General features: G+C 42.1%; 1 protein-coding gene across 1 annotated transcript in view; it reads right to left on the bottom strand.

The window, feature by feature from the left end:
• Positions 1–2503: 2503 nt before the first annotated feature.
• The window catches only part of pard6gb (par-6 family cell polarity regulator gamma b), a 44933-nt gene continuing 22646 nt past the window's right edge, over positions 2504–24790 (bottom strand). Inside the window, exon 3 of the mRNA XM_033636269.2 lies at positions 2504–4152. Within this exon, the coding sequence (XP_033492160.2) occupies positions 3080–4152 (1073 nt within the window). The 3' untranslated portion in view covers positions 2504–3079. The remainder of the gene's footprint in view (positions 4153–24790) is intronic.

Raw genomic sequence — 24790 nt, 5'->3', positions numbered from 1 at the left:
TCTTTTAACATATAAAATATCTAATGAAACTGACTAACTGTTAATTCAGTTTATTTGGAGATAAAGGTGTTGCAGTGACCCCCACCCTGGAATATAAAATACAGGTCCATCCATCCATTTTCATCCGCTTATCTGGGGTCAGGTTGCAGGGGCAGCAGGCCAAGCAAAGCACCGAGACATCCCTCACCAGTTGAGATGTGTCATCCCTCCAGCATGTCCTTTGTCTGCCCCTGGGCCTCCTACCAAGTGGGACGTGCCCAGAACACCTCTAACGGGAGGTGACAGGTTAAATAATTAAATGGGTGGCATTAAAGTGGTGTAAGCTTTTGTTTTTGCACATCAATATTACATTTCCTTAGTTAAGATGTTTTTTATTTAATCTTTTACAAGACTTTGTCAGTATTAATCAGGCTACACTTTAATCTCAAGACGAGCATCTGTGTCACATGTGAGGGACAGAGTTCTCTCACACATAAGTGCAAAAACTATTTCAAACTGCAAGGACTACATGTGCATATCTTCTGCTGATATTGACTTCAAGAGTTGTTCAAGGTTGTCCATGATTGAAGGCCAGTGTTAAAGGCAGTGACAGCAAATACAGACTTTTTGTGGACATTTCTTTTGGGTCTGCCGATGAACTAAAGTCTGCTGCTGATTGCTGGTGCAGACTGGTTGGGCTTCATTGATTTATTAGCTGTTTGAGCAGTGTGGCACCTCGAGTAAACACATCAGACAAACATTCATTAGCAGAGAGGTGGAAGGAGTTTGCTGCTAAAGGAGGGCCTCTGACCTAGGACAAAGCTGCATGCCTGCTACAAGTCCGTGCTGAATATACTGAATGATAATAAAGGAAGTCAACCTTTAGATATGCCATCCTCATTATTTGACGCCTAGAGCAAATTATATGTGATCAAACTTGACCAATGTGTCCTACCTAACCTGCCTTCAGCCTCCCACAGGACTTAAACTGCAGACTTACATTGCAGGAATGAGGTTGAGAGGACAATAAAAACTGCTCTGCGATGCTGTCAATAGTTCATCATGTTAAAACAGTCATATAATCAGTAAACAGTGTGGTCTTGCTGTAGGCACTGAGGTGTCTTCATGTTTTCCCTGTAGCTGCAGAATGGTTATAATACTAACAGTCATTTCAAGAGCAACCAAAGTCACACCCCTTACGGCATGTTTTGTGGTTATGCATTCCTCGTCTACAGATGCTGCTGCTGATGAAGAAATTGGGACGTCAGCCTCTGCTGTGACTACTTGCTTTGTTGACTGTCAGTGGTGAAAAGCTTCTGACTTATGGTTCTGAGGAACTTGCACTAAAAAAAATGTTGTGTGTGGTTTTTTTCAGTTTTCCTCCTTAAACCCAGTCAAGCTGACCTGGAAATATCTCAGTGTCACATTGTGTTTGTTTAGCCAGTGTTTTTCAGATAAACCTGCATCTACTGTATGCTTAGTAGACAAGGCTTTTCTTTGGTACAAAAGCTTGGTGATACAAGTGAAACTTTAGGTAACTTATACACCCATAACTAAGCAACTAAGTGATTAAATTCAGGATATAGAAATTAGGTAAACTAAGACAAACTGAATCACAAACTTTCATCTGTCAGTGTAACATTGCTGTTAAAGGAACAGTGTGTAAGATTTAGGGGGGTTAAGTGGCATCTAGGTGTGAGGATTGTGGAGTGCAACCAGCTGAAACTTCTCCTGGTTAGAAATCCTTTAGTGATTCAGGAGGTTTTTACCGGGAGCCGAATTATCCGCAGAGGTATCTTCATCTCCAAAACAAACAAACCAGGTGATTAAAACTTGTAAAAACACTGAATAACACAGTTTCATGTTACAAATCAGTGTTTCTCCTATGCTGTGAAGCATGTTACAGATGTCTGCTCCGGACGTTAAGAGGTTTTAAAAGAGAGCTGAATTATCCGCAAAGTTCTCCTCTAAAAACAAACAGACCCTGTCATTTAAACCATTAAAAACACTGATTAAAGTAGTTTCACGTCATTACAAATCAATTTTTCTCTAATGCTATTTGGCATATTGGGACAGGCTGCTTGCCTTGCATTTGTTTTTCTGCTCACATTTTTTCTCTGATAACTAATGATCCAGATGTTCAGGAGGTTTTTACCAGGAGCCGAATTATCCGCAGAGGTCTCTTCCTCTCCACAAGAAATGGACTCAATGATTTAAGCCGGAAAGAACACTGAATAAAGCAGTTTCACATAAAAAAAAAATCAGTGTTTTTCTGATGCTCTCTTCGCAGAGAGGATGCCACTATGTAGATATAAAGAGCTCATTCTAAGGTAACAAAAACACAATTCTTCTTATTCTTGTTTTCGGATGATTTTACACCAAAGATAACATACTTACATTATTTTATTCAATTTCTGCCAAAAAAATATCCCCCTAAATCCTCCACACTAGACCTTTAGCTTTCAACCTTTTGACCCGTGGTAAAGGAACTGCCAATGCAACTGCTGAACCACACATCACCATCTCTAGTTTGCAGACTTAGAATAATTTATTGGAACAGATACAAGGATTTGATCACAATCATCAATGCATAAAAGAACTATAAAAAAAATCATATTCTAAACAGCATTTATCAGAATATAAGAAATATAGATTTACTCTTTAAAAACATCCATAAGCAACCCCAAGTTGGTCCCGGTAATAAGAATGAGAAGGATCTTAATAAAAGTGGTCACTAACAAAAGATATTAGGCTGTAGGCACATTCAGAACTCTAGGATACAGTGGACTCGCCTAAAAACAGTTTTTTGTTCTGATGCTTTTTACATACATACGTACAAATCTTTTGATGTAAGACAAAGACAACTTTAAAAAATACAGGAAATATATACAATACATTTTCTGTGTTTCCTGGCTTGTAACTTCCAATAATCAGTTATCTCATAAAACAAAGAGAAGTTACACAATTAGTATCTGATAAACACACTCGTGCTCATATTTATCCGGCGTGGTGTTCCAGTTTAAGTCTCTGAGCAGTTGGGATGTATCTGTCTGTGTGTGTGTGTGTGTGTGTGTGTGTGTGTGTGTGTGTTTTGTAAGTATTATAGGGTAATGACGGTGCCGTCCTCCTCCACCCCTCCCCTGGGCAGTGCCAGACTGTGTCGTGGGTCCGTTTTCAGGGAGCTGAGGATTTTGTGCAGGCTGCCGTTGCTGTGGCGGAGGGCTGGGTTGCTGGTGTGATGTGAAGGCTGTGCTTGGTGATGGCGGTGCTGGGACTGTTGGTGCGCGTTGTGCTGAAGGTTCAGGTCTCTGTGGAGCTGGTAGCTGAGGCTGCTGTGGTGGTGGGAGTGGGACCCTCCGTTGAGGCTAGGCTGGGAGTGGAAGGAGGCAGTGGAGACCACCGATGAAGGACGTGAGGGCGGGCTTGGAGGTGCTGCTGGGCCTGAAGCCGTCGTTGGTGTCTGCTGGTGTGTGCGAGATGCACTGGACGCCAGGGAAGCATTGGATCTCTGCGACGGCCGCTTGAGGCTGCTCTCTATGACTATATCCGTCTCTTCGTCACTCTCCAGGTCGTCTTGGTACCCGTGTGCTCCAGAGGACATCACCCCCATTGACGCCACTGACAAACTCGGGTAACCAGTTGACCCGCTGCTGTCAGACGACTGGCCTGAGCTCCCTGAGATCCTGCTGCTGCGGACCACATTATTGCGCTGGTTCACAGGCTTGACCGTCACAATCAGGTTGTGGCTGTTGGCGATCATCATATCTGTCACCTGATCTAAGGACTTTCCAGTCACTTCAATGCCGTTCACCTCCAGCACCTCATCATTAACCGCCAGCAGCCCGGTGCTCTCCGCCAACCCTCCAGGCACCAGCCGAGATATGAAGATGCCAGGGACTTTCTCGAGCCCGTGTGGCGTCACCCGTACGCTGGTTCCATCCCGGATGTAAAAGCCCAATGGTTTGTCCGAGCCGTGACGATACAGCCGGACACGGCGATGAGATTCAGGTAGGATGTCCACATCAATGATAGAAGAGACGGGCCGGAAGTCTTGCGGCATGCCGATGCGGATGTGTGGGCGCTTGCGGTTGATGTCGTTATTGCGCAGGGCGACCACAGCCTTCTTCTTACGAGTTATTGTGTTGGTTCCATAGTTGGAGTAGTCAACCTCTTCTGTAAAGACATGAAAGGAAGACGGAGAAACAGCGTTAGAAATTTCATCATTGCTTATGTGCAGGCAACACAGGCTGAAAACATTCTTTCTTCCGTGCATGCTTTGTCCCCAAATGTTAAAGGCAACAAGGAAAAACTAAAACACCTAAGGTCCAAAAAGTCTAAGACGAGGATCTGGAAAGTTAAAACAAACTGAAAACAGAAAGAATTCCATCCTGGAACTACAAAACCTGTACATGAGTCTTTGCCTACATATTTAAATCAAACCACCTGCCTTACAAATTCAACAACCTTTGATCAAATTATGCACAGATGTGCTTGAAAATAACTTTCCTGTGAGAGACCTGCTAATCATTTATACAGATTTTATGCCATGTGTGACAGAGCACAGTTCTTATTACTGAACCTCTACAAGTGAGTTAAGTATGAAGCCAATTTTTTTTGCAATAAGTCCAACCTGTGTGTGAAAAAATGACATGTGAGCGTATTAACTGGATTCACATATGGCTAATACTGAGTCTCTCTCTGTTCATGTTTGTATGAAACGCTGAGTGTGCAGAGCATTCCTGCCTGTGCTGACAGAGGTGACCCACCCTTCTGCTACCAGGCAGCAGCTGTAGGGATTCAGAGTGTGCACTTCTACACAGACACATACATGTACTATCCTCAGTGCAAACACTGAACTCAAAAAATTAAAAAGATAAGTAAGCCGTAGAGTTAGTCCGATACTAATGCTAGTATGGGAAACGCCTCTCATGCACTGCCTAACATGCTGGATTTGGTATCATGAGTACACAAGTCCATGCACTGATCAGACGCCGTGTCATTTATCGATAAACTTAAAGTTTACAAGTTTTTCTGGAGATCAATTGTTCTTCGCCGCTTCGTAACAGTGGCCTTCACACAAAGTTGCGCTGTGCAGCCACTTGCAACTGCTTTATTAGAGTGGTGAAGAAGATTTAATTACCAGTAAATACTCCAATGTTAGCCATCAAAATAACAGCAATTTGGCAACCATTTACACAGGACAAGAAAGTACTACCAGGAAAAAGGCAACATGTGCAATATGCGAGGCTACAGATTCGAAGGGTGGCACAAGTGTTGCCAATTTCAACACCAGCGATCTTATAAAGTATGTAAGGCCGAGGAAAGCAGAGGAGAAACTACAATTACCGCCTTGTGGTTGTATGACTCTGCAAACCAGTCACGTTGCACTTACAGTTTACATCCCTGTCTGTGAAAACATGGACGCTTCACACACATCAGTTCAGTGTCTGCCCGAAAGTCTCCCCTTCAGTTTCTGAGATATGAAATACTGGCCAGAAAAGTGTTTTTGCAGAACATTATTATGTAACAGTGAGGCTGACCTTTGACCTTTTGGATATAAAATGTCATCACTTCATCATTTTATCCTATTAGATATTTACGTCAAATTTTGTCGTAAATAACGTAAGTTCTTGAGTTACGGCCAAAGATATGTTGACAGTGACCTAGACTTTTGACTTTACCAAATTCTAATCTGTTCGTTCTTGAGTCCAAATGGACATTTGTACCAAATTTGAGAAAAATTCCTCGAGGCCTCCTTGTGATATTGGGTTCTCAAGAATGAGACGTATGCAAGGTCACAGTGACCTTGACCTATGGTTGAATCCAAGTGAATGTTTGTGCCAAATTTGAAGAAATTCCCTCAGAATGTTCTTAAGATATTGGGTTCACAAGAATGGGACGGACAAAAGGACAACCTGAAAACATAATACCTATGACCACGGTTATCGCCGGCGCAGAGGCATAAAAACATGGGGAACTGCAGGAGAAAAAATTAGACACCAAATTCCAACGCCATGAAAAGTTCCACAAAGATGGGCCAAAACCAACAAAGATAGTCGAGAAAACTGACAGATTTATTGTCCTGGATGACCAGTGTGCTGATCAGCGTGATCAGTACTTGGTATCAGTCAACACAAGTTCAGGTATCAGACTCGGTAAAGGAAAATGAAAAAAATCGTCCTCCACTAGCTGAGCTGGTAAAAGACCCCGAAGGATATAATACAGTACGGAAAGAATGAGCTGAGAGGGAAGCTCAGTGTGGTAATTTCAGCTGAAGCATTATGTTTCCAACTAAAGATTTAGAGCAATCAATAAAACAATGAAACCCCTCATGGAGGACTGGTTTCTTCAGAACAACAGAGTCAATGCCAAACATGTACTTACTAAAATAAAATTAAAAAAGGGGGAGGCTTTGCAAGAGTGGAATAAAAAATATCTTTGAACACACTCATCGAGTTATGGTTCTGATGAATACAGTGTGAGATAGGGAGAAATGATTCAGTGTGCTCCATGATTAAAGAAATAACATGTTAGCTCTCTAATCTTCCCTTCTCAGGCAGACAGGAAATCTGGACACAGCAAAGCCTGATGTGACAGGAAGTGAAGGTCCCTAAGCGGGAGCATCAGCTCCTGCACTTCCATGGCAACGGGCGATGAGTCATCTTTGCCCTACTGTTTGGGACACCTGCTTTCTGAAATTATCGTGGGTGAGCACACTATAATTTTTGGCCTTGTCTTCAAAGTGGAAGGAGAGAACACTGAAACAAATATGGAGTCTACGAGTGGAGCCAGCTGGCCGCTCGACCCTGCGGCCTCAGAGGAGTGTGGACGTCTGCCATACAACTCCCTATCCAATGCTGACTCGTCATTAATACACGTTTTCATCCTCCACCGCCTTCTCGTGCTCCTCCTGAGCAGAATGTTGACTAAGCAGCATGTTTTATTACAGCTTCAGATATGGAGGGTCTGGGGGGAAATAGTGTGAAATCAGTCTGTCAGTAGAGAAGAAGCAACTTTTGCGGGTGTCAGCAGTGATACAGACCACAGTACACATGGGGAATTGGTGATGACTAAATTGGGGGAAAAATAAGAATGATGAATGAGTGTTAGTGACAGAGTAGATTGACGTCTCTTGGCGCAGCATGAAATAATGCTGTCAAGCGCTCAAACACTCAAGCCAAACTGCTGTGACAAAACTGCGTCGTACCAGACAAAGAAGTAGCCTAATCTCATCAAACTTTGCTGCCATTTTTGACCAACTGCTTGTAAATATCAAACAAAGTGCATTGTATTCTTAGTTTTCTGGGCATGTTGAGGCAGATGCTGATTTGATTGAATCCAGACAAGGCATCTGCCATAGGGCTGGAATCTCTGCCACAAGTGCAAGTCTCCCCTGATGGGAACCATGTTGGAGGGGATGGCTGCAGAGTCTCATTACAGGTCTATGGTGTAACACCCTCCTCCCTCCACACGCTCACCTCAGTCTGAAACCACACAGCACACCACATCACCAGTTGTACTTAGTAGGACAGATGATCCTTCAGTCAGAAATCCTATGTGTACGACTATAATTATGCTATTTGTAATGTCTCACAGCTGTTCTGCTAAATCCCATAAGAAGCCCATGTTGGTATAATTTGTTTAAAGGAACCTACAGATACAAAGAAGCGGGGTGCGTTTCATATGTCCTGTGGCAAAAGCTGAAGAGTAAAGATTAAGTTAAGATAAACGTAGGATTAGGACATCTTGTGTTGATTACACTGATCAGAATTCACCTGAAGCGCTTAATTTTAAAGGCTCTACTGCTTAATTGTATCTCACTGATGATTTTTACTGTTTAGCAATGTGATTAACAACAATAACAAATCAAAATACACATCTCTCCACTCTCCATTTCTCTTTTTTAAAAGTGAAACGAGCAACTCAAAGGGGAAACATACTAGCACACCAACCAATCCGATCACACATGAGATGACGTCATAGCGACAGCTGTTTACCAGACCTGAATGTCAATTAAAGTATCAAATGTACATATCTAGATAATTACCAAGCATCCAGTAATGCCACATAGTTTGCAGAAGAACACGAATGCAAGCCAAGTATGTACAAGAAAGAACAAACCCTTGAGTAGAGATGTCAACAGTTGACTGTCGAGAATATTTTTTGGGTTAATTCTGCTGCTCTTCAGTGACCATACTGCACACCATCTGGCCCTAGTGGGCGCTCGCTAGCAGTGCTGCTCATTCAGTGATTACCGCTAGTAACGCTGGAAACACTGTGCCCACCTTCCAGTCTGCCCGAAGGTCGGCCCGATGAGAAGGTGGACATCTGGCATTATGTTTCCGCATGTTACTGCAGCCAGCCAGCTATGTGTCAGCAAAGTCAACCGAAAACAAGATATAATCCAAGACCTACATCACATAATGTTAAAATATCACCAAATCTAAACGGATAACAGTTAGTGCTTTGAAGTGTGGTGCTAAAGCTCACTCCATCAGTGTAGTGTTGGACTAGAAGGAAAGGCATCTTGTATTTTGTGTCGTTACTGGTTAATGGGTGTCAGGCTAACAAAAGCAAATAAACCAACAACCTTTAAGCTCACACTTAATTGAATCATTTAAGCCTTTTGTCAATGAATAATTTCTCTGGTTGCAGCCTCTCAAATTTTCGTTGTCATTAATAGTTGTAGTAAATTGAATCTCTTTAGACAGGAGGTCAGGCATCTGAATAAGTCACCTTGGGCTCTGGGAAATTGTGATTTTTCACCGAATGATTAATAAATTACTTGAGAAAATAATCACTAGATTAATCAATTATGAAAATAATTGTACGCTGCAGCCCTACAGGGCACCGTGCCTTCCATAACAAGCACGGCTGCAGCTACAGCACGTTCCCCTGGTAACTAAACCACTGGAGAATCATTGGATTCCAGCATTTGGAGATGCCAAACAAATTAAGATGTCGAGTCATAGAACCAGACTGTGGCAGCAAAATCCTGTCTGTCTATTAAGCCTGTCTGCGGGGCTGGGGTATTATATTCAGGACCAGTGCATTCATCAAACTGAAATGGGTTTTTCCATTGCAAACTTAAACATTATGTTCTCTGCTACTGTAGAAAAAAAAATCCCTGATGAACACACTCCACAGTCGAAATTGTGTGTTTCAAAGTGAACTTGCATGTGCTGTGTGGTGGAGTTTTGACTAAATGTGACTGCATTTTAGGATAATGCAAGAAAATTGCTCTGCCCTTTAAATTACACATTGAAAAAGACTTTTCTAAACCGGTCCAATCTCATAAAGGTCACTGATTACTACAAAGAAGCCAAGTAAGGACGAACTATCAGGTGTCACAGCTTTCTAGTCCTAACTGTGTGGGATACACACACACACCCGCACACACACACACACACAACAACATACACACACACGGATTCGGGTGCAGAGCTAAACTAAGGGAGCATGTTCCAGACGATCACACAAAGGTTATCGTAACAACTCCTGACAAACCTAATCCCTGCTACACTGAAGCATGATGGGTAATCCAATGTGAACCCATTAATCAAAGGCTGTCGGGTCACTGCCAGGATCTGCAGGCTAAACAACACCTCAGATCAAAGCCTGTTGGGAAAGCCTGGTGGTTCAATTAGCTGTTACTCAACATTTCCACAGTGTTATTTTGCCATCAAGTGTTATTTAACGATCACAGTATAGAATATGAAATGCCAATTTAGGTGACATTAGGGACACAAGCTACAGAAGCAAACGAGAGACATAAGTGTTATGTCTCCACATTGTCTCACACATGTCTCTCTATTCAGTTGCAACAGCCACTGTTTGTTTGTTCTGAAGTCACCTCTTTGAAATTTCTCTATTTTCCATTTCCAAAGCTGAATTTGGATATATATTTTTTCAGTGTTAACACATTCATATGCAAAAATTCAAGCTGAAACAGCAACATCCGGTTCAATCAATTGCAAATAAAACAGCACAAACTATCTTTCTGAGTTTGAATTTTCAAGCTGCTTTCTTAGATCACATGACTGACAGACCATGTTCTGGTACGACTACATTCAAACTCAATGGTCTATCCTGAAATTGAAATTTAAGGCAACTTGAATCTTTTTTGGAGGGATTTTCTGAAGCTTTAATTCCTGGAACTGAATTAGTGGGCACTGAAAAAAGCTTTTAATACTGCAAATCCACAAATTTCATATTTTAATTTCAAAGGGATGAATTCAGAACAAATACATTCAGATACATGGTTCGCTAGGTAAAGTATTTTCATTCTTGTGGTGTTTAAATTTCAATAATTTCAGTTGTCAGTATTAAATATTCAGTGGTTGTTAAACTCCTATTTGCTTCCATAACAATCTAAGAACACACAGAGCATCCATGCACATTCCAGCTGTGTGCTTTTACCTTAAACCTAAGCTTGCTCTTTACTTAAGGTCAGGGAATTGTACGAGAAGTACAGCTAATAGCGAGGCTAAATGCTGACAGGGATGGAAAAAACATTCATTCACTTAAACAACATTTAACATCTGTGGTGAGAGTAACAGTAAGGGTAATACGAGAGCTCTGACACAGCTGGGAGGATAAAGAAAGATTTCCACATTGCACACTGCTGTTGCAGCACTGGTATAAAGTAATCATGAAAGAAATGTTTTATTGAGGAATACTGGCGCTAATGAAATCCCCCCATAATGCCAGAAAGCCCACACAAGGTCAGGGGAAAGAGGTCAGAGGTGGACGTCTATTGGGTGACTTCTACATTTTGCTCTCTGCTGATGTGTGTGGCCGTGTGCATGAGTCTGCGTGTGTGTGAGTGTGTGTGTATGACACTTAAGGAATGCGGGGGTAAATGTAGTTAGAGATATCTCCGAACAGGTTGAAGACCTGCATAACTTCTCGAGACAGGCACGGGCTGCTTTGAACCAAAGTGTCTGGCTATTTCAAGCTTGCCATGAAGCTGTTAAAGTAATGCGATCCATCACTGGCATATTGCTAATCTTTCTCACAGCCACACTTGGTGCTAAATGAGAGCTACATGACAATCATACGAATGAAGCCTGAAATATATACTTTTTGTTGCAATGCTACATCGGGATGGAAAAACAGACCAATTAGAAGCCAGCTAACTTTTTTTTTTTTTTTTTTTTGCATCTGGCTCTAGGTTGCTTTTGACCGCCTCATGCTGTTCTTGGAAAAAGAAGAAAAATATTCTTTGTTCCACTGCAGCCCACCTCTAGTTAACCAAAGCTGTGAAGAGAAGGCCCTTTAAAGTCCTACTGCTTTTCCACCATCTCCCATAAAAGACAGGAATCTAAGGGGTTTTATGATCAACCATTAGGGCCTCTGTGCACACTTGTTCCTGGCAGGTCTTCTTACATTCACTACTGACTCGACACAACTGTAACAGAGACTGAAGAGACAATGGGAACGAACCACAAGAAAAACACACTTAGATTTTGACAAAGTGTTTCAAATCCCTCTTAGGCTCTGGTGGTGATTTTATGTGCAGAGCAATGTGAGTAATACACAAATGGAAATTAATTAACAGGGAATTTTTATGATGTGTGTTTGTGTACGCCACTCTGTAAGCAGCGATGTTAAAATGCAACACCACAGCAGTAACATGACTGAGCCACTAAGCAGAAGTTCAGACTAATAAGGTTTAAAGAGGTGTTTGGGGCCGGTCTCATGTGTGATATTTCACACAGGGCTTTGTGAAAGTCGGCACGCTATGTCCAAGTTCTTTTGGTATACCTGTGTTGGAACCAGAGCCAGACTTAATAACAATTTTTCATGATTTGACAGTGTTGTGTGTGCAGTGCTAGCATGTGTGAATGCATAGTGCCTGCGTGTCAGGGCACATGAACATGTTAATCTATGTGAATGGAAATCTTTGTACATCATGGGCAGTACATGCTGTATCCATCTAGCCTACATAAGAAGCTCCAATCATCATGAGTCACTGTCAAAGCAGCTGGAAGAAAACGTTTAAGAGCTACAATGTTCTTCAGATTAACTTTTCATTATCTCTGATTTAGAAATATAACTTAATCAGTGGAAAGCCTTGTTATTATGTGCATGTGAGACTTGGGACTGATACGACCCAGACACTAGCAGCCCTGCTGAGGAACTTACAAACACACAATCCTTTCAGGCTGCTACAAAGACGCAATGTAGACGACTACTGTGGTAACACTACACCATGCAAAGACTTGACTGTAGCTGGGTATTGAGATACATGATGCTTGTGTGAAATTCCAAATGTAGAGCTGCAGCAATGAATCGATTAGTTCATTACCTGTCAACTATTAATTGCCACCAAATTGAAAATGGATTAATCTGTTAGGGTAATTTTTTAAGTATAAAGAAAAATTCTCTGATATCAGCTTCTTAAAGGTGAATATTTTCTGGTTTCTTTACTCCTCTGTGACAGTAAACTAAATACCTTTGGTTTGTGGACTAAACTAAGACATTTGAGGACGTCATCTTGGGCTTTGGGCAAACATTAATCTTCATTTTTCTCAATTTTCTGTCATCTTTAAGACCAAACAACTAATCAATTATTAAAAAAATAACTGACAGATTAATCACCCATGAAAATAATTGTCAGTGGCTGCCCTAGCTACATGCTAGATTTAGGATGTTGAGCACAGATCAACATATAGTCAATGTCTAGTGAACCATGTATAAACGTCTCCTATAAACTCAAAGGACTAGTTCAGCATTTTGGGATATATGCAAACTAATGGCTTTACATTTTGGCTTTTGTGGGGATTAAACAAATAAGATAAAGCGTGTTTACTTTGGAGCAAATTTTGTTATATATTGACAGAGCCAAGCTAGCTGTTTCCCCCTTTTTCCAGTGTTTGAACTACGCTAAGCTAAGCTAAGCTAAGCTAAGATAAGCTAAGCTAAGTTAACTGCCTGCTTGCTGTAGCTTCATACGTACTGTGCAGACAGGAGAGTGACGGCAATCTTTCCCAAATGTCAAACTAGTCCTTATTTTATGTTTTGAGAAAATTTGTGTACTTCAAATTTTCTTGCATGGCCTCCACGGTGAGTGAAGAATCCATAAAAGGTAAATATTCTTCATAAATTAAAGTAAAAGGGGGGCGTGTTTCACAACAGCAAAACTGTGTCAAAACATCCTTTAACAAACTTGCACACAACTCGTGCAGTACAATCCAAGTCTCATATATCCAGTCGCATGCTCAGTACTTCCCCAAACACGTTTTTGCTAAAAAATTTCAATTTAAAATCACTTCAGCCTACGAGTAGCGCGCCCTCAGTGTGCCTGAGCATGCATGTCCATAGAGTTCAAACGCACGTGCATGCCAAGCACCACTCGGCTGTGTGTGAGACCATTCGTACTGACATGTTTTTAATCGTAATGTTTTGCAAAGTTCTGAACATGTGACTGGATAAACGAGACTTGGATAGTGCTGCACAAGTTGAGTGAGAGCTTGCAAACAGATGCTTTGATAGAGTTTTGCCGTTTTTCAGTGTAACACTTGATGAGTAATTGACATACGAATGGACATTTTGCGGGCAGAGTATTCCTTAAGATAGACGAATAATCTAGAAACACATTGAAATATCTGAAAAAAAAATATCACAAGCTAAAAACAGGGCTGTTTTTCTTTGCACATGAAAAGTCGACATTTATTGGGGATACAGTTTTCAAAGAACAGCCAAGATATATTCATCAGTTCACTTCTGTATGCTGAAACTACAGCCCATGACCTACGGCCTGTTGCTCTGTCTACAGCTACAGTCCATCTATGCAAGTGACATTCCTGCACCCCAACAACCCCCCAGCCCCCATCATGGTTTTCGGCCAAGCGTGACAAAGTGCTTAGTGACAGGAGAGACCATAATCAGTGGAGAGGGGGAGAGCACACAGAGAATGGTGAATAGTGCTAGACCCTGCTGCCTTTTGCATTAGGTCACTGGATGCTGTGGCGGTGGGTTCCATTCCTGGGCCCCACAGACAGGCACACACACACACGCACACACACAGCTGGAAGCTCCTCACTTTCAAACCACCAGGAATATGGCATAAAGTAGAACAGGATGAAACAGCACATGACAGAGCACAGCCGTGCAGGACAAAACGAGACAGCTCAGTACAATGCAGTACAGTAAAGCGTATGTGTCGTCTGAAACATTTTTCCTGTTGCCACATTTGCATTTTTTTGTTCCTGTTTGCATTAGAAAAGACAGGATTTAATGAAATGCAGAGCGCTTTTCTTCTGCTTCCTCTTCGTAGCGTGGGCTCAGAAATAGCTGGTTTTCATGACTCTCCAGTGGTTTCATACAACACATCCAAATACAGCAAAATGAGCTGAATAGCAAATTTCTACATTCCTCTCCCATGTAAATAAGCTGCAGAGCATACTAAAACAGGCATTTCTCCCCTAATGTTTGAGTTGCCGGGTCAAGTTGAAACCTTTGTCAATGTAAAGTGCACGTGGAGCCCCTTCCAATGGGACGTACACATCTAAATGTGAGGAATGAACCAAAACAATCAGTATTCTTGGACGTCTCCTCTCCTCCCCATTGGAGACGGCCGGGAAGTCTATCTGTGTGTTTAGGGTCTGACCGCTGCCAAGACGTTCGGCTAACACTAACATGGAAAAAGAATCCAGGCAGAATAAAGAAGAACGTCTTTTTTTAAACATGCAAACATATTTCACATTCTTGCAGGGGTGGTTGAGGCAGGGCCTGGGTGGAAATTTGGAGAAGCTTGATAAACGTACGTGGTTATAATCGACAGCTGCACTGAAGATTTGGGCAGGAACTTACTGGAAGTTTCTGTGATCCTGTGCATGCTGTGTTATGCTAGGTGCACAGAAAATAATCAACTTACAGGCAGTGGTGGAAAATGACTAAAAACATTTACTCACTGCAGTGGGTAAGTACAATTTTGAGGTATTTGTGCTTAACTTGGTTATTTCAATTTCTATTTTTACTTCATAGGTAACCACATTTCAGAGGGGAATATTTTTCTTTTTACTCCACTTCATTTATCTGAAAGCTACTGAAAGCCGTTACTAGTCACCTCAGAAAGTAAGTTTACATACAAAACATGTGATCAGTTTATAAAATATGATGCATTGTTGGGATTAAAGGGATAGTCTGGATCATATGAAGTGGGGTTGTATGAGGCACATGTCCACAGTCAGTGTAATACAAACAGTAGATGTCAGTCGGCACGCTCCCAGTTTAGAGAAGCAGGCCTGAGTCTGACAAGGAAACAAAGCAATGTACTGCTGTGGACAGGGGCAGCAGCAAATATATTCTAGCCAAATCATTATCAGTTTAAGTGTATGTTACATTTAGAATATTTTCACCACTTTATCTCACTGTCAGACAGCGATTTCCGACAGGGAGCTGAGGTTGTTACATTGCTCTATTCAAAGCCAGACTCCATTGAGAAAAACAGCAATTTAACATCACTGAACACAGGAGCTACTGGTGTACTGCTGCCTCGATCAGCTAATTTGATTGTGGTATTGTGTGACTTTGGCGTTTGAAAGGATTAGTTCGGTTCCACCAAAGTCACACAGTAACACTAACTAACTGATTGATTCAGTGGTAGACCAGCAGCTCTTTTATTCAGTGAGCTAAAATGCCCCTTTTTGTCAATGGAGTCTGGTCGGTTTGACGAGAGCATAGATGGGGAAGTGAAGCCGTTACCAGCGTCCATGTCAGAATGGGCACTCAGATGGACAGGTAAAGTGGTGAATATATTCTCAGTATAGCATACACTTAAACTGTTCTGGATTTGTTTGGTGGGACCTTTTTTTAGGTGGCTAAAGTACATTTTGCTGCTGCCCCCATCCACAGCAGTACATTGCTTACTTTTTGTGTCGCAAACTGAGGACATGCTGACTGACATCTACTGTAGGTAACACACTGATTATGGTTAAGTTCCTCCTACAAACGCACTTCAAAAGATCCAAAGTATAACTTGTTGATATTGTAGAAAATAAATATCATATTGCCATGAAACATTAAAATGCTGCTTTCAAGTTCATGCATCAATACTAATACCAGCAATACTTAAATAACACATAAAAATACAACACAAAAAAGCAGCCATTCTTCATCACAAGAACTTCTGATACATTCATTTTGCTCATGATGCTTATTGCATACAGGAGAAAACACACACTACTGTGCACATACACACATGCATAACTGCAATCACTGTTCTGTGAACAACAAACAATGCTCATAGAAAAAAGAGCCTGAAGTCTGGACTGTCACATTAACTTATTAACAGACTTCAAAGAACTGCAGTCATCTGAGAGTATTGCTTTGTCATGCTTCTCGTAGCTAAAAGAAGATAAAGCAAAGAGACCCTGGGATTGGAAAAACCGAGCGAGACTCAGGCACGCGTCAGGTGAAGCTGTCTGCGAGAGGTAAAACACAGATGTTTTCCACCCTGATAACACAAGACAAAGCTCTGAAACTTCTGCATGCATATGTGTTGGGCAGCACTTTGCACGCACCCCCTCCATTCCTTCACTCCCTGCACTCATTTCACTCCGCGGCACACAGGGGCCGGGCTGCACATCTGGGACACGTTAAATGGAGCTGCCTTGTCTGCTCCGCTCTGGCTTGGCCTGTGTGGTTGGGTGGGGTAGGGTGGGGTGAGGTGGAAGTCACAGGTTTAAGATTCACTGCAGGTATCACTCACCCCCATCACAAACATGCACACATACCACCTATACATAGGCAAAGGTTGGGCCAATCACAAGGGGAGTGTAAGATGAAGAGAAAGGTATTTTGAGAGAAGGGAGTGTGAGAGTGTGTGTGCGTACATAAGGAGATTAACCTGTTTGTGTGTGTGTGTGGGGGGGGTCATCAAAGAGGAGAGCGATGGAGTAGACAGGTCTTGCATTCCTCCACCCTTTCAATCTCCACTCAAGTGTTCCCCCCTTCAGAGCAGCAGTGCTGTGGGGGGGTTCACCACCCTTCCTGCCTCCTCCCTCCTTCTCTCCCTCTCTTGTATATAACTAACTACTGCTTCTGGTTTTAATCCAGCTGCCTCTCTGCCGATCATATGCATGTTTCCAACCAAGAAAACACATGCTGTTGATTTAAGCTCCACAAAGTCTCCACCACCATCTGGCCCACAGGTACCCGGGCTCTGCCTTTGCTGCTTACTGACCCACGTGAAGATATAAATACCCGCCAGTGTGTGGAATATTAAAGTTATTGGAAATTTTTTTACTTAAGAAAAGATATACTGAGAAAGAAGCGGTGGACAGATTTTTCATTACAAAGTGAAAAATCAAGATATTAAAACACTCTCCTGCAAGCATATGACAAATAATATATTTTACAGGCATTTTGGCAAAGGAGGGATCAGGGGAAATAGATTCTGGCTGTGCTCCGGTGACACAAGTCGCAGCAGCAGACTTGGACTTGAGTCCTTGCCACCTGTCTGGGCTTCTGTTTGTGCAAGAGTCCATGAGTGATTAAGTGTGCATGTGTGTGTGTGAGAGAGAGAGACAGCAACAGACTTAAGGATAACACAGACAACAGAATGACTCTAAACTATGTGGAAACGCAAGATACTGTCTCCTGATATCAAATCTTTCTGTCTCACCTCATCATCTTTTATACAGTCCACAATTCACTTCCTCTCCCACACTCACAAACCAAAACAAAAGCTTAGCAGCCTTCAGCCTCTTTACCTATCACACAATGTTTAATGAGCCCCCAGGCTGAACAGATTTGTTCTCAATTGGATTTGTTGCGCATTGCTTAATGAAGAGAACAAAGTTTATGAGTCCTGTGCGAATATTTTTCATGGGGGCTCGCTTTAGGAGAGGGAAAAGGGGAATATGGTTCATTTGCAGCAGCTTGTTGAGATAGTTTTATAGTTTAGAAAAATGAATAAAACTCACCCAGTGCTGTAGTCGTGTTTGAAATTATTCATGTTATTTAAATAGCGGCAAACAAGTTTTGTGAATTGCCATAACAAGTGGCCACAGTGGGAGAGAGAGCTAAAAATAATAAACCCACATGTGAAGAGAATGCAGTGGTGGGTGTGGAGCAGTCGGTGAACTGAAGCATTTACTATATTGTATAAACCAACTGAAATGAACTAAACCACTGAAGCTTGTTACAACATATCTTGGTATTTCTATTTGCCTAGCATGAAAACATTCAATATTCAGAAGCCAAATACGGGAAATGACACATTATTATACATTAGTAAGAAACTTAGGGTGTGGGTGGCTATGGCTCAGGAGGTTGAACAGGTCGTTCAGTAATTGGAAGATTTGCAGTTCGGTCCCCTGTTCTTCAGTCCGCATGCCGAAGGGCTGGACACTGAACCCCAAATTTGCTCCTGATGACTCTGCTGTCAGTGCATGAGTATGTTTGAATGTTTAACTGAGTAGCAGCTGGCACCTCGCATGGTAGCCTCTAGGGCTGACCCAAAAAATTTGAAGCTTCGTTCGATGGCACGGGATTCAATTGTGAAAAAAAAAAAATTCAAATATTCAGCCTTTTTTTTCTCCCGTATTTTGGGGGGACCTTGTGTTAAATCAAAAGTTAAACACTACTGTGTTTTTTCATTTGTGAATATTTTTATCTTAATTCTAGGATTGCAAGAAACTACCTTTTCGCCATAATTTGCAAGTTATAGTTAGTTAAAATCAATCTGAGCTCCGAAGCTTCGATTTTCAAAAATGAAGTCGAAGGTCAGCCCTAGTAGCCTCAGCCACCAGTGTATGAATGTGAGTGAATGAGTGAATGTGACATAGAGTGTAAGAGAGCTTCGAGTGGGCAGAAGACTAGAAAAGCGCTATACAAATGCAAGTCAATTTACCATTGACATCAGTTGATTTTTTGTTTGTGTAAGAAATGTTCCTAACTACGAATTTTCCTGATGTTTAAATGGAAATCGTAGACTATTCAACTACTCTAAAAGAAAGAAAACTCTCAGAAAACAGTCGAAATTTTGAGCACAATTTGATCTATGAGGTTAGCTTTTCCAATGACAACAAGTCACTAAATAAAAGTTGACATATAACATTTATTAAAACTAGATTTGCCACCTTGCGGTTCTCTGCCTCTGCAAAGTTGTGCCAAGTTGCAGTTACAGTTTACATCCATGTCTATGAAAACATGGCTGCTTCACATACACCTTCCCCCCAGGTAACACGGAGGAACTATACAATTATCACAGTTCAGGGTGGACACCCAAGATTAATGTCATAAATCAAGCAATGTTCAGTCAAGTAGCTGACTAATTATGCACATCCCTAGTTTGTGTGCCTGATTTGTGGCCCTCAGCCGTCCATCCATACTACTGTCTTCACAGGTCCATAATGGAGTCAAATGAGACCTTAACTGGTGTAATTTGGATCCGGGTTGGATATCAGTTCCTCAAAACCACAAGTGAACTTTGAAAGACCTCTGCTAACCCCCACCGTTACCTTCCTCCACCTTCTGGCGCTGATCTGAGTCACTTTCTAATCTTTTATCTGCCACAGGTGACAGACAACAAGCACACTAGGAGGATTATGGTCTGTCTGGCTCTCTCACTGTCACAAGAACACATAGTGCAGACAGGCCAAGAAATGCTGGCAAATGTGACATTCAAGCAGACAGATAAGGAAATGAGACAACCAAGCCAGTAAACAGACATGCAGGATTGAAAACTGACGTCCCATCACACTGCCTCGGAGCCAGTTCTGATTTGTAGTAAACTGCTCACGCAAGGGAAAACAGGGAGACTGAGAAAGGGCGAGACTGTCTGTCTCAGAAGACGCCTCGCTGAGAAGGTCTTCCATCAACCCACAGGAAAAGTGATCCTCTGTTATGAAGCTGCCTCTGGAGACATTCATCTGATTCACACTGTGGGCAAGAAAAATAATCCATCACGCTACAACTCGACTCATAAGTGGCCAGAGAAAATGTTGTCTCCCATGCTGACTGAGATCATTTTTTATCCTTATCCAAGCAGACTAATGCACAGTCACACACACACCTCATCTATTGAGAAGCTCTGGCAGTCAAGTGCGCCTTGTTTTGCAACAAATCAGTATTAGCTGAATATGGGCTTCCTGTTGAATTTTGTTGGACATCACCACTCTTAACCCTTTGAAGGGGATTCAGCATGAGATCTCCACTGGTATGTGGCGGACCCTGCCATTAACGCGAGCACCCTCATTGACCTCTATTCAGTCATGAACATGGGTCAGTGAAGAGCCCCTTCCTGGCCTCCAGGTGAGGGGCCCCCGTTCCCTGGGTGTGATTGGGTAAATCCTCGGCAAGCTTGTGCAGGCCTCCGTCCCATCCTCCCCTGCACCTGAAAACACCAACACCCTCTCTTACACAACCACACAGCATAGCAAAACACTTCCTGTGTGTGTGGTGACACATATCCTTGGTTCTTCCTGCTCCATGCTTTGCTTCACCGACTCCATTTGTGGTTTACTTCATCTAGTCTCTGCGGCCAAAACACTACTCTCTCTACACACACACACACACACACACACACACACACACAATGTCAAAACTGTCTGTGGGAGTATTTCCACATGAGCTGTCAGTGTCCATTGTTTCGGCGAGTCTCTGGGACACAATTCATATCAGGACAAGAGTCAGGGCTTATTCCTCCCCTCCTCCATTCTTTTCCTTCCTCTCCCATCCTGAACTGCTGAGTTGGCCTGATTCAACCACCAACCCGTGGCCCACATGTCTGCAGAAGGGGGGAGGGTGGGTGGCAGAGGGGGCAGCATCTTCTCACGGTGTGTCTATTGCTGCCAGTGAGTCAGTTCAGGAGCTCATAAGATGGTGCATTTTACAGAGGGGCAAGGATTTAGGTTTATGAGAGTTCATTAAAGTTTGATATTTGATGCTGAATACCGCAATACTGCAGTCACTCACAATGGAAAAACCCAGAGTGCACCTTTATGTGACCATAGCCCTTTTTACACAGAGATTGTGCTATAAGCTGCAACGAAGTCCCTTCTTCATGCTGCCTTTGCATTTTTACACAGGACCCTCTAATTTTAGATAATAAGCTGGTTTTGAGTAATCATAAGAGGCGTGACGGGCATGACACGTAAAACAACAGCGTCGCCTCTAGTGAGACGCATATGCCAGCTACGCTTTAGAAAAAATAACAAAGGCATAACATGGCAATAACAATCATTTACCATCTCTGTTATATGGCGGCTGATCTCGTCCTCTGCTAAGAGGGTAGGGAGCTCCCGGACCTCATTGTTTTCCCAATGTGCGGGCATTTGGGCCGCTGTTTTTCCTCTTTGAGCTAGCTGGTGACTGCTAACAGCTACTTTTAAAATCTCACATGCCTAACATGTCATCAAAACATCCCACCTGTGCCATCCATAGTTCTATCCTGCCTGCTGTCCCGTTTATACAGACATTGTTTTGGCACTGTTACTACCTCTGAAGCTATAAAGGCGCGACAACTCTGTCACCCTGTTCCATAATTTTGTCTTCTATACCAAGGCGGCATAATGGAAGTTCCCACCCTGACGAAGCAGTGTACAAGGGGCTTCTGACTTTAAGAGAGAGATTTTAAAGTTTCAAATCTGCTTTTATAGTTTTTATATACTACATCTTACACAAAACGTGTACCAAAAAACTACTTGCGAAATTTTCTTGCGTTCTCACTTGTAGACCACTTTATTGACGTATCATATGGACAGGACCTGGATCTGAATATTCTTAAGAATTAAAAGTACATTGCTCTTGTGTACTTGCATGACTATGCCAGTAAATTATTATATCAGTGGTATACAATGGTCTCAAAATGACAATATTGTTTATCGCTGTTATTTCTGGACAATATATCCTCTAACAGAAGTACTAAGGCGATTGTGACAGGCCTACTGACCCTGAATCAGAGACACAATGATGAGACAAAATGCAGCTGCACAAAAAAAAAGTAGTTTTGAATCTGATAACTGAGAGAAAAAACACCATAACGACAAAATATCCATTGGCTAAATGGTAAATGCATAAAGTCTTCCAAAAAAAATCAATTACACCATCAACAATCCACAGATATGACGCAAGCTTTCAATCCTCCTAGTGATTTGCTTTGTTAGATGAAGTTTGCACTGGCTTCTGTTGGCTCTGGTGATTTGTGATAGCCAATCGTTATTACTTCTGGCTCTATTCTAGCCAATCAAATCACTGCAGTGCGTGTTGTGGCTGAACAATTGCCAGACTAGTGAGGCAGCATGACAGCTTGTCTCATTGTTTTAGCCTCATGACCTATATATGGCTTCTTCTAGCCAGATATAATTGTTCCTTTAATTCCTCAAGCACCCACACACACCCACACGCCCGATACAGTTGCACAAGTCCACACAAATCAAATGTGCTATAATACATATGTGAAAAAAAACAACAGGAAATTAACTTACAATTAAAAATTACCACCATCCTTTAGAGGCAATCAAGCAATGATTAAAATCATTTCCAATGCCAACTGCCATCAGATTAAGTGATAAATAACTCTAAAACACAGCCCACTTTCTTCCTTTACAAACAACAACAACAACAAAATGGCTTCCTATTTCAACAGTGTGGCTTGGCCACAGGGGGATACCAGAGGAGTAAACAACCCTAAAGAAACAGCCAACTCCCTCTCAGCAGACCGGATCAGACTATTTCTAGGAAAAACACAATGCAATATCTTCAGCATGTGATGCATAAACATGCCTTTCTATACTGGAGGCACGATTGTGTGTCCAGTATGAACATGCAGTATTGCATATAATCATGTTAGTGAATGCTACACACGTGCTTTGTTCACTTTTGGCCTATAATTATTCTCCCCACATTTAGGCATCCAGAGGTCCCACTGACCAAAAACCAAGAAACACAAAAATGTAAAAAACACGGACCTCGACTCCGACAGGCAGACTAGTGTCCACACAGGCCAAATGACACAAGAGTTCATACAGTGCACTTGTACGCAGCCCATGCAGCCATGTTTGCACAGGCTTTCATGTTGAGTGGATTTAGTTCTGGATGGTTTTGCTTCAGGGGCTGTGAACTTCTGACCAGGGTCACCAAATGGGGAAAATAAATAACATCACATGCTATGAGGTCGAGCACATCTGATTGGTTTCACGTCAATGGAGGAGACGTGTGTGTGTTTGCTATGTACAGTACATGTAGTATATGCGCCATGTGGATCAGCAGCAGTGTGCAGGTTGAGATTCTTAAATTATTGTTTATTAATTAAGAGACAAGCTACCAGCAGTTAGCATATTATTGTAGTGAAGACACCGTTCACCTAAAGTAAAGCTGGGTGGCTCTGAAGTCAACCTTGCCAGTGGTGTGTGTGTGTGTTTGCTGCGGGTGAGCTGTCGAGAAGCAAAGTCAGTCCCTCCTTTGTAATTATGGACTCCCAAAATAACCCTTTGCAAAGGCAATGCTAGGCTGATGTTGATGCTAGCTACCATGCACTTCTCATGGCTCAGCTTGCTTAGGCCAGGAAGCTTTATTTTGTCTCTCAGGCCAGAACCTGAAGTAGATGTATTTCTTGTTGATTAGAAGAATTCAAATGAACCGTTTAATGATCTTTCAAGGTCCAGTGTGAAAGATTTGGGTTGATATATTGGCAGAAATTAAATATTATATAATAAGTAAGTTTTCTTTGTTACACTGCCATGTTTCTACAATAGTCCAAAATGGACAAACCAAATATGGGTTCCAGATAGGGCCATTTGAATGTTCACATTTCACGCATTTTTTTTTTTTTTTTTTTACATAAAACTGCTTTATTCAGTGTTTTACTAGTTTAAAATCACCAGGTCTGTTTGTTTTGGAGAGGAAGAGATCTCTGCAGATAATTCAGCTCCTGATAACAGCCTCCTGAATGTCTGGATCTTATGTAATCAGAGAAAAAAGGTGAGCACAAACTAACAGGTGCTGGGCTAGTTGCCTGTCTCTGACATGCCAAAGAGCATTGGAGAAACACTGATTTGTAATGTGAAACTGCTTTATTCAGTCTTTTTACCACTTTAAATCACAGGGTCTGTTTGTTCTAGTGTAGCCTTTGACACTGTTGATCATCACAACCTTTTAGACAGGCTGAGGGACAGGGTAGGAATCTCAGGGGCCGCTCTTCATTGGTTTAAATCCTATCTGTCTGATCGATCCTTTTCTGTGGCTGTTGGCCCTCATAAATCAGAGTTTGCCCCCCTTTCTTGCGGGGTGCCCCAAGGTTCAGTGCTTGGGCCTATCCTCTTTACGCTATAGATGCTCCCTCTCAGAGATGTCATCAGCAATTTTGAAGGTATCTCATACCATATGTATGCAGATGACCTCCAGTTATATTTTTCTTTTAACCCTGATAGGACCGATGGAATTGACTCACTGTACGATTGTATGAATGTAATTAAGGACTGGATGTCTTCTAACTCCCTTCAGTTGAACGCAGCTAAAACTGAGATTTTAATTATTGCACCTGATGCCTCAGCATCTAAAGTGGCCAGCTGCTTAGGGTCCCTCAGTGCAAATGTGCGCCCCAAGTTGAGAAATCTTGGGGTCACATTTGATCAGGCCATGCTCTTCGATGACCACATCAAAACTGTCACTCGCTCCTGCTTTTTCCACCTCAAAAACATTTCCAAACTCAGATCCATGTTAACTTATTCCGAGCTAGAAATGATCATCCATGCTTTTATTTCCTCACGTCTGGATTACTGTAATTCTCTTTTCACCTGTCTCAATAAAACTTCATTAAACCGCCTCCAGCTAGTCCAGAACGCTGCCACCAGGCTTC

The sequence above is a fragment of the Epinephelus lanceolatus genome, chromosome 16 (genome assembly GCF_041903045.1).
Source record: "Epinephelus lanceolatus isolate andai-2023 chromosome 16, ASM4190304v1, whole genome shotgun sequence".
Classification (NCBI taxonomy): Eukaryota; Metazoa; Chordata; class Actinopteri; order Perciformes; family Serranidae; genus Epinephelus; species Epinephelus lanceolatus.
The sequence above is the reverse complement of the archived record's forward strand: the minus strand, read 5'-3'. Positions and strand labels throughout refer to the sequence as shown.